Below are 11,250 nucleotides of genomic sequence, written 5' to 3'. Positions count from 1 at the left end.
TATTGTATTACAATAATAAACGCAAGTTCCCCTCAAAAACTGTGCGTGACAAAAGGAGCGAACACACAGTGGTGTGAAGCATTCACCCATGCAGAGACCCTATAAATGCTTGTTCCGCTACGTATTTTCGAATGCAATTCGCATTTCGTTATAACGGAGCACATTTCTTTTGTTTTTCTTTGTCTGTGGGGCTCAGAAATGACTTCGTTATAACGGAAATTTCGCTATAACCGTGTTCGTTATAAGCGAATTTTGTACCATAGACTTTAATGGTGATAATTTTGGGACCAGAAGATTTACTTCGTTATTACGAAATTTCGTTATAACCGTGTTCGTTGTAACGGGAGTGCACTGTACCATCCCTATAATGTTAATACAGCTGTATACATGTATCTCTCCAAAAAGCCGAGGTTGACAGTACAAAGTACAGCAAGCAAATCACGACTTCTCCCTGATTTGGTTATTACTCCATCTCTACATCTATCCTACAACTACATAATATATGTATTTTTCCAGGCCCCCCCCACCAGATCTCGGCCGTCGACCGCGCAATCGCGACGAAAATTGGCACACACATTGCCTATGATGTAATCTAAAATACCATGAAGTTAATTTTTCAACAAAAAAAAAAAATCATCATTTATGCTAAATTATGCTAATTTATGCAGGATGATGCATAAAATCAGACTATTTAGTATAAATCACAAAATAAAGCTCAAAACAGGCACATTTTTTTGTGTTAATATTCTCTTTAGTGTCCTTACCAAATGTAATAAAAAAAATTGTGATATCAGAAAAAATTCTTAAGTATTTTATTGGTTTTTTTTTATTTCTTATGTATTTCGTTGTTTTTTCGACTTTGTTTTTCATTGTTTTTTCGATGAAATTCGTCCGCGACATTGCTCCGAACAAGAAAATATGTTATTCATTGACTCTTATCAATAAAACACCAAAATAATCACACTTTTATGAAATTTGCCAGTAAGCACAGTTTGCATTGAAATTGTACACGAATTAACGTTTTTGAGCAATTTTTGGTCTGACATGCATGTACATATTTATGCGTAACTTTGGAACCACGCGCCCGGGCCTCGCAAATTTGGTGTCAAAAGATGCGGGAGACTCGAAAGAAAAAAGTCATGAAACGTCGCGGCGATAGCTTTTTGCCATTGTGATACATCGCGCGGAACGTCGAGGGGGGGGGGGGGGCCTCGGAGCCCCCCCCGGCCTAGTTAGGGTTAAGACAACTGTCTGTCTCTCCAAAAAGTCCCAGGGAGCGCATACTTTTGCTTTAAAAAAAAATATTGTTGTTCTGGTGTAAAATCAGAAACTGACTGGAGTAACTTTTCTGTTGGGATGGTGGGGCACATGACATTTATCATTACTTCACTGAATTAATTAATTTTCCGATTTTCCTCAAACATTCCAAGAAGTATTTCTCTAATCTCTACTCCCTTCATTGCCAGATCACTTTGAGCAAGGCATGGTTTGCATTTTCCTGCACTTACAGAAAAGTGCCTAATGGTAATGAATCTGCCACCTCAAGTAACCACACTATACCCATCGTAAATTACTGGGTCATTTTCCTGTGTTCCAAGTGAAGGCATTCTATATTCATCACAACTATATGAGTACATAAAGAACACAATACATTTTCTTCCCCCTTTTTTATGTTACAATGCCTTACATTAAAAGAAGAAAAGAAGTATTGATTCAACCATGGGCAATATGTACAAGAAATCAGAGTCAGAGCTAGTGAAGAATTTGGCAACATTATTCATTTCTCCAGTACAAATTTAAAGAGTATTTACCTGCTGATAATTAAAGGGTGAGACAACAGCAGTAATTTACCCCCTCCCCGCCCCCCTTCACACAATACAATGCTAATTTGCCTTTCCAGATTTCACTGTAGTTTTGAATCATTTGATGAAGATCCATGGTATATATGGATTTCTCAAAATTTGCCCCAGATGTTAACTGCCCTTCCATCCTCATCACATGGAAGGAGTCAGCTGATCTGATCTAGCATTTGAGCAATCAGCAAATTTTCAATTTACAATCGCAGTCCCGGGACCGGGGAACATTGGCAATGGCGCAGGATCCAGATGGGGGCGCACTGGGCACGCACCCCTATTTACTTTCTGTTAAAACAAAATAAATGAAAAAAACAAAACGGGGGCATTCGTACCCCTTTAATTTGTAAAGGCACCCACCCTTATTAAATTCATGCATCTGCCCCTGATTGGTATATTCCAACTTAAACATAATCAATTCCTTGCAATGCCATCATTATTGTGTATGTGTTGTGGCAAGTAATCACATCAGTTATATCCCTCCTCAACTCATAATACCCTCTATAAAGCTGACTTATCAGAGGATCTAATCTTGAATCCACACTTTCTTCAAATGACCCATTTTTTTTTTCAGCATTGAAATAATCATGCTACACTACATGCGATCAACACTTTCCACTATAAGCGACTGAAAAATAGAAATTTCTTCTTATACTTCAGGTACCACAAAAGTAAAAAAAACCTAACCTGAAGGATTTCACTGGTGACCTACAGTAAGATTTTATCCAAATATCTTGAAGTCACAACAGTTACACTGCCCTCGTGTGGATATAAATTTTCTGGTCATAATAAGATCATGCATGTTAAAAACACACTTTAAATCATGGAAGCCGAATCCTGCCCACGACGAAGCTTGTTCTCCAATAATATTGCAGTGCAATGTACCAACAATTCAGGAACAGTTCACTCCATCCTGGTAGCCAAGGTGCAGAGTTTTCCTTTTGTTCCAATAATCACTGGTGCTCACATCAGTCTGGATACAGACAGTTGCACAAAATTTCAGAGTCCGCTCTCTACATATTTTCTTTTTTTCCTCTGTATCCATTCATGAAATAGTAAAAAGAATCATTCCCCCCAAAAAAGACAGAAAGAAAAGAAAAAAAGAGGTGAAAACAATAATTGTAGAATACTACTTCTGATAATAATAATCACAAAAATGAATAACAAAATAATACCATGCAATCATAATAATAACATAATGGACTAAATTGTAACAATGTACACATTTCAAGTAAAAATTTTAAAAGCAATTAAATTTGTCCTACTAGTTCTATCTTACTACTTCTAATAATAACATCCATCATAAAAGAGGAAATAAACCTACTTTATGGATGCAAAATCTGAAACTATCTGTCCGTAGTTGATAACAGGATCTTCTCTCACACTTCTAGCACTCGAAATAGTATAGAACCTTCTAATACAAAACAATAATTGTAATAATAATAACAATAATGATCATACAATAATAATGATAATACCAATAATAAAAAACTAAAATAAAAAATATCCTAAGCGAGAAATACAGTAATGCAAAAGTTTGAAACATGAAACACGAAATATTACACATAATCATACGTTACTTTGAAATTGAGTGAAATGACAATGACTGATATAAATAAGAAGTTTCAGACAGAGTAATGAATGACAATTGATGAACATCACCCGAAATGGACACTAGCTGATTGTCTGAAAATGCCATGGATAATAATTTTGATGAAATGAGTGAAGATAACTTTCAAGTCAGTATTTATGATCTGCACTGATGATATGATTAACAGCATACACTCAAAGACGTGCAGATCACAAGAAAATCATGGTTTTGGTAATACTATAAAAAAGTGTATGATAGAAACTACAAAAAAAAAAAATAAACATGAACAAACTAAATAATAACATAGAACTTGTCACAGCAATCACAAGGCATGGACTTGTCCAACCAATTATGTCATAACCTAAGATATAATAGACTGGACATTTATTAACTAAAATTACCCTTTAACGATGAGGAGTACATTCATTCAAGATTCAGGAAAACTTGAAAACAAAGAAGAAGAGAAATTCACATTTGTGAATGAATTAACATCGGAATAGCTACACTGGAACGACGAGAGGTGAGTGTAAATCACTCTGTACGACACCCACCCAAACGTTTCAAGCTGGTTAAGAAAAAATGCACACATTTTCCAACATATGAAAATTTGCTGAGAGCTCGAGAGGGGTAAACCCTTGGCTCAGATCTACACGTGCCAACAAGGGCAAGACAAAATGTAACAAAAGTAAAATAAAACGAAAAACAGAAAAATTCTCTTGAAATTTGTTTTTTCCCTTGGAAATTGGAAAGAAAAAAAGAAGAAGAAAGTCTTATTTTTGTATAAGACTTATTCTGAAGACAAAATAGCTTCAGACATTTTGCCATTTCTGAGAATCCATGATTGGACCCCCCCCCACCCCATTTCCCTCCCTCCCCCCAGTCCCCCTCCCCCTATTTCCCAGGTCACTGAACATGCGATGGCTAAATGGCTTTCTGTTGGCATGTCAGCATCTCATACATTAACATTAAAGTAAGTCCAACTTCATTCGACAGTCACACCCTACTTGCAAAAAAAAAAAAATCAAAAAAAAAAAATCACAACTTAGAGATGCAATCTGATGCAGAGTTGTTTTTACATTTCATAAAATCTTGATTCTTTGCATAATTCTACCACTGGTTAACATCTCTCAACTCATAATGACTTCACAGTTAACAACATTGAAATTACCCACGCAAATTACAAATCCAGTCTCACAGAGATACATATTCCATCAGCTCACAAAAAATGCCATCAAAACATTGACAGGCAATCACGAAGAAAAATATTCATCTGAAAATCCCTCAGATGAAAAACGAGAGTGAGATCTAGACAAGCCTCTTGCTTCATGGCTAAGTGCCGTAAGCTTGCTCTGCATACAACAGGGCTATAAAAGTCTGAGCAAGAAAAACACTGCCACCTAGCTACAAACATCTTTGTCGAAACCCTCACATTCTTTTTTTATAGCTAAATAACTACGATAAAGCCGAAAAAAAAAATGATAACCCTTTTCAATGCTTGGCCTTTGCAAAGCTGTAAGGCAAGTAAAAAGGAAATAATTAGTCAATAGAAAAAAAGCTAGAAACAAATACGAATCTGTCGGTGCTCTCGACAGGATTCTGCGACGATGGCGGATCAACGCTTTCTTCCATTCTCCGGCTCCGATGACATAAACTCCTTGCAATTCACCTTATGGAACTTCTCCCATGCATCCAGCTGGCACTCGCGTGAGCAATAGAGGGCGGTGCAGTTGGAGCAGCGCTTCAGCTTTTTGCCCGTCCCCTTGCCGCACCGGTCGCAGGACGGGACGGGCTCGGTGCCGTGCTTCTGGCGGAACCGAATCATGACCTGTGTGCAGGAAGTGTGTGAGCAAAGTATGTGTTACAAATGTACTTTTGAAGTTTGAGTTTTACTATGTTTGACCGTCACTGCTTGTTTACGAACACCAACACACATTCTTTTATTTCAAGTTACAATACTTTGACCAGGGATATGACAGTTTGCTCAAGGTAACTGGGCACATTCTATTACTTGTTTCTGAAAAAACACTTTTTACTATGCTTTGATAACTTTACAAGTTGAAATGGAAAACCATCGCATGTAATACAGATTGTAGCTTAATTCAGTTTGTGTAGTAAAAAATTAGCTTCATGTAGAGTATACTAGGTGACTACACAACAATTGAGAATATATCAGTGTTGTTTGAAGGTTTGCATGAAGTAAATGGGGAAGAGAGGTTTGTAGTAATGCCATGTGTATGTAGCCCTTGCAGGGACCGTTGCTTGGCAGAAGAAGAGACCAGAAGGAGGAGAGTTGAGGAGGGAAACGACATAGGGAAAGGGAAGGCAAAGGGAAGGCAAATACATTGTAGTGACAACCAAGGAGCAGCAAAGAGCTGGAAGTTGAAGAAGCACTTGTGGAGATGGGCGAATCGAGAACAGAGAGAGTTGCAGAGGAAGAATATGTGAACTCTGTTGCTTTGTTGTCCTTGAAATGTTTTCCTAATTCTTTTATTATAACCTCTGACATTCTCTCTCTCGAGATTTGAGACATTGAGATTGGAAACTGTTTCAGTACATATGCAAACACATGCAACTACATGTATATGGCCACGGTGTGCTCTCACTTAAGCCAACGAATTCTACACTGGTGCTACTAGCAATCAATTCTTGTAGAAGAACTTCAAATTGGTGGCTACTTTCCTCATTTCCCAAGAGGGTTACTCACTTTGTCTTTGAAGGGTACAAAAATGTCGCTGGTCGGTTCTCCGCGAACGCAGAGGGAAATGTCGCATATCGCCCTGTGGTAGTCACGTAGGGTAAAGAGAGCTTTGGCTCTGCGGAACAGAACTTTTCGTAATAAAATGTTGTTGCGGTTGGGGCCGATCGTAGCAGCATGACACACTGCAGAAGGGAGAAATGGGCATGATGGAAAGGCAAGTTATGACCAAAAATTCCCCAATTTTCATGAAAAATAAGAAATCTGTCTCTTTCTTCATTCTCGCTCTTTCTTTTCTCCTATCTTAAAATGCAGAGTACTGCAAACAGCAATACCAGCTTACGCTGAACTTCTATGATACGTACCTGCTTAGACGCCTGTATGACATGCAAAACAATCAAAATAAATCAAGGGTTTATACTAAACTGGCCTCAAAGTTCACATTCAGTCAAAAGCATACAAGATCAGACATGTGAACACATTGGCCCAAATTCGAGAAGGTGGTCTAAATTTCACCCTAACTAGGCCGGGCTATTCAGATAGATCATAGAGCCGGGGGGGCCTCCCAGGCCTCCCCTCCAGATCTCGGCCGTCGACCGCGCGATCGCGACGAAAATTGGCACACACATTGCCTATGATGTAATCTACAGTACCACAAAGTTAAATTTTAAAAAAATTATCATCTATGCTAAATTATGCTAATTTATGCATAATGATGCAGGAAATCAGACAATTTGGTATAAATCACTAAATAAAGCTAAAAATGGGCACATTTTTTGTGTAAATGTTCTTTTTAGTGTCCTGAGCAAATATAAGAGAAAAAATTGTGCCATCAGGAAAGATTTCTTAAGCATTTTATTGTTTAATTTCTTATGTATTTCGTTGTTTTTTCGACTTTATGTTTTTCATTGTTTTTTCGACTTTATGTTTTTCATTGTTTTTTCGATGAAACTTGTCCGTGACATTGTTCTGATCAAGAAAATGTGTTATTAGTTGATTTTAATCAATAAAACCCCCAAATAATCACACTTTTATGAAATTTGCCTGTAAGCACAGTTTGCATTGAAATTGTACACGAATTCACATTTTTGAGCAATTTTTGGTCTGACATGCACGGACATATTTATGCACAACTTCAGAACCGCGTGCCTGGGCATCGCAAATTTGGTGTCAAAAGATGCGGGAGACTCGAAAGAAAAAAGTAATGAAACGTTGCGGCGATAGCTTTTCGCGTTAGCGATACATCGCGCGGAACATCGAGGGGGGGGGGGCCTCGGAGGCCCCCCCCCCGGCCTAGTTAGGGTTAAACCATGGTTTATGTATATTTCTTCTGCGTAGATATGATTGACACATTGCGTACGCTAATAGGCAACCAGTAAAAAAACGTGCATTGATGCTCGCATGTATTGGTACGCCTATTTAACGCTTACTTTAGACCATGGTCTAAATTTGTACCATGGTCTAAGTTTAAACCACCTTCGTGAATTCGGGCCACTGGGTTGATCATAAACACTCAAGCACCGTTCTCGGTAAGATAATCAAAAGCACTTTCGAGCTTAATGAAATTACTTTCCTTTGCAATTCACAGAAAAGTTAGTAAAATACTAACATGTCCATTTTTTCACAGAATATTAAATTCTAACTTGTTAATTTGAATGTTTAAACAGTGCTGTATAAAAGAAAAGGGCAAAAAATAATGACATTTGTAATAATACTGATACTCAAACAAACACTGCATAACTAGGTAAAATCTTCTGCGTTTAGTAATAAAAACAGCGGGGCAATCAGTTAACAGGCCGTTAACGATCCCCCCGTCACTGTACAAGCATGCCAACCTCGAAACATTAAACTGCACATTACTTGAATATGAGACCATTCTGAAGCAAATAATTTTCACACAACAATAGATATAAAAATAAAATGTACTCTATAAATGAATCCCACAAGGATTGGAACAATCATCCCAAAGCATTCCCACTGATTCCCACTGATCAGTTACTAGCCATCCCCTTAAAGAGAGTCCATTTGAAGTGAGTTACACATCATTTTAAAGCTTAGAGTCTGCTCTTCTAGAATCTGCCCTCAACTTAAAAGTCCATATCTGGTGACTTTGTTGGTTTTGTGATGCAGGGTAACAAATGAAACTTACCATCAATACATCTGGCAGCTGCTTTGTCACAATCCATGACTGCTTTCGCGTGGTTTTCAAGCATTAGGTGACATTGGGCTCGATTAGAGTAGAGGGTAACAGGTAAATCATACCTAGTGAGATTGTTAAAAGGAATTTGGAGTCATTCAAATTTTATAGTGGGTGGGGGGGGGGGAGAAAAACTTGCATTGTGAATATATTTTTCTTTTGACAGATCTTTTGAAACTGTGGAGAAATTCCACAGACAAATGTTGTGTGACATCAGAAATACAAATTGTATGTGAAGATTAAGAGATATCTGTATGTGGTATATCCATAAGCAATACACGTCGGTGGAAATGTCAAAATTTGTATAAATTATGGATATTCATAGCACACTATTGAATGCAGTATTCATGCCTCTTGTATTCAAATAATCACAAAAGCTGATCTCTTAATACTATTGATGTTATACTTATGTGCAACTTAACTCATTGAGGATGGGCTAATTTAGCTAAAACATGCATTTCTGACAGACACTTGACCGAGTATTCTCTGGGTTTAGTCTTCAGAGGTTAATCTGCAGTGGCTTGAGAGACTGTGACAAAATGTGACCCGCTACAACAAAAGGATCCGAAAGTCGGGGGAGGGCAATTTTCTGAAAATGGCATGACATCATTCCCTTGCTCTTCTACTTTAATTTCATATATACCACAACTCATAAAAGTACTTGGTTGCGGAGATATCGATGATCTTATTAGCGCATGTCAAGAGGTTGAGGAAATCAGAGTTTCAAGAAAAACACCTTCAAAGTTTTCCTTCCAACGCTATCATGATCAAGGCGAGGCGAGACAGTTTTCACCACTTGACAATAGAATGCATGCACCTAGCGACTACCGCGATGTTCATTCAAGCTTAGCGCCAGCGGTCTACGCATGACCAATCAGTAATCAGGATGCCACGCACTGACCAATACGATCACTCCCTTGTGCCTAGGGGCGGAGTCTAGCTGCGTCGCTAAATCCAAATCTTCGGACACGTTTCTCTTACATTGAAAGTCGGAAAATCGTGGCCCAGAAAAACACCGATTTCTTGCCTTTCCTTTGATTATTTCGCTTCGAAATTTCAGCAGATGATAGACAAAACATTAGACTACAAATTTGTGCAAAGAACAGAAATCCGATTGTTTTGACCAATTTTGATGATGCAACTTCAAAGGCAATTTTCTCAGCTCGGTCGTCAGCGACTTTAGGATCCTTTTGTTATAGCGGGTCACAAATGAATCCTCTTGTAATGACAGTCACCCACGGTTACTCAAGGCAAGATTTATGAATACGGAAGGTGTTGGTGTAAAGTTCCAATGTCATACATACCAAAACATTTTGTCTTTTCTCTTCTCCAGTGGCGGGCAGATTACGATGGCATCGGTGTACTTCTCGATGGCCTTAGCGTACAGCTGCTTCCTAAAGAAGGTGTTGCCCTCCTCCTTCAGTACCTCTGCTCTCTGCTGGTTCAACTTTGGACTCGTGGCAAGACGATGGCGGAATGCGGCGGTGGCCTGATCGTAAGCTCTGCGGAGAGATGCACACCCACAGAATTTGATTTGTTTTGCTGCATTTCAGGAAAGCCATTATACATTCCCTTTCCTCTCTGTCCAAGGGCAAGATAACATGCATCGCCCCCTCATTTAGATTATGGTGAGGAAAGAAAAAATCTTGCATGCATGCTGCTTGGCTGACTCTTGACCTTAAAGTTGACCTGAAAAGTCTAAAATGCCACATTTTTTGGTGGTTTGGAGATGCATGTTTTCATCATAATATTGACTTTTCCCTGTCAGTGTTTCATCTGGGTAAGACAAATAATAATAAAAAGAATATCTCTTTAACTTGAACCATTTGGTGTTCACGTCTAATAGCTCGTTTAGTTGTGGAACCTTCAAAGCCTCTTAAAGGCATCATTTAACATTTGCAGATCAAACAAGAACCGAGATTTAGTGCTTCAAAATACTTCTTAAATACTAAGTTAGGGATAGAAACATCTAACATAAAAATTTAAATCAGCATAATTGACCTTCACATATGCATCAAATATGACATCTGGAACATTTTTTAAATCACTGCTCCCAACGGTAAACAATACCTTTAATTGCTACATTGTATATCCGATCCCAAAACTGGCAACACTATTTTAGGAGAGTTACACTACTTTCTGGACTTACCCTTTAGCATAGTGTTCATATCCCCTCAGCAGATCAGTCACTGCCATATCAAGATCGTGCTGAGGAGAGGGAGAAAATAGAATTAGATTACAAGGTATATTTGCACAAGTCTGTATTCAGGTATACCAGAGTCAGCATATTGTAATATTAACTGGTAAACAAATAATAAATATTTTTGAGTCCAATGGACAGAATATTTCGTGATGAAATGATCCATTCAACAAGGCGCAGCCGAGTTGAATGGATCAAACATTTCATCTTCCACCGAATGAAATATTCTGTCCATTGCATGAATGAAAACATCATACAAAATTTGTTTCATATAATGCCTAAAAGAGATCCTTATCATTTCATGTTTTATTAATTTAGAAACAAGAGAGAATCTGAGATTGCGAGAGTGCTCACTGAGCGCTTTACGCTAGTAGCCTGCTGTCGCATGCATGTATACACTGCAAACGCAAGCGCTTTAATTTACGCGTAGTGTGCCGGGCTCTCATCATCAACGAGCGTGCAATGGAGCAAATCATATGGATCCAAAATAGCATGGTAAGTGGAGCCACAATTGCATGGATGATGATGTCATAGTGAAATGGGCCAAATGATCAATGTCAAACAACCAATCACAAGACAAGGATCTCTTCAGGTGTTATATAAAAATAAAATATATTGACTGGTGAATACAATACAGCTGTCAATGCTATTACCATGCCTTTAAAAAATAGAATGCTTTCCAAAGCACTTATAAATTGTTCTCTCAGGGTGCAT

The 11,250-nt window shown here is 38.2% G+C and overlaps 1 protein-coding gene across 1 annotated transcript in view; it reads right to left on the bottom strand.

The window, feature by feature from the left end:
• Nucleotides 1–4,543: 4,543 nt before the first annotated feature.
• LOC139740147 (uncharacterized) overlaps nucleotides 4,544–11,250 on the bottom strand; it is a gene marked incomplete at its 5' end in the record, with an annotated part of 32,488 nt that continues 25,781 nt past the window's right edge. Inside the window, 5 exons of the mRNA XM_071650735.1 lie at nucleotides 4,544–5,269; nucleotides 6,149–6,324; nucleotides 8,289–8,401; nucleotides 9,641–9,838; nucleotides 10,486–10,544. Coding sequence (XP_071506836.1) covers nucleotides 5,057–5,269; nucleotides 6,149–6,324; nucleotides 8,289–8,401; nucleotides 9,641–9,838; nucleotides 10,486–10,544 — 759 coding nt within the window. The remainder of the gene's footprint in view (nucleotides 5,270–6,148; nucleotides 6,325–8,288; nucleotides 8,402–9,640; nucleotides 9,839–10,485; nucleotides 10,545–11,250) is intronic.

This window comes from Diadema antillarum, unplaced genomic scaffold (genome assembly GCF_040938485.1).
Source record: "Diadema antillarum isolate AM-2024a unplaced genomic scaffold, OU_Dant_1.0 seq00000838_RagTag, whole genome shotgun sequence".
NCBI lineage: Eukaryota > Metazoa > Echinodermata > Echinoidea > Diadematoida > Diadematidae > Diadema > Diadema antillarum.
This window is presented reverse-complemented; position numbering and strand designations above follow the sequence as displayed.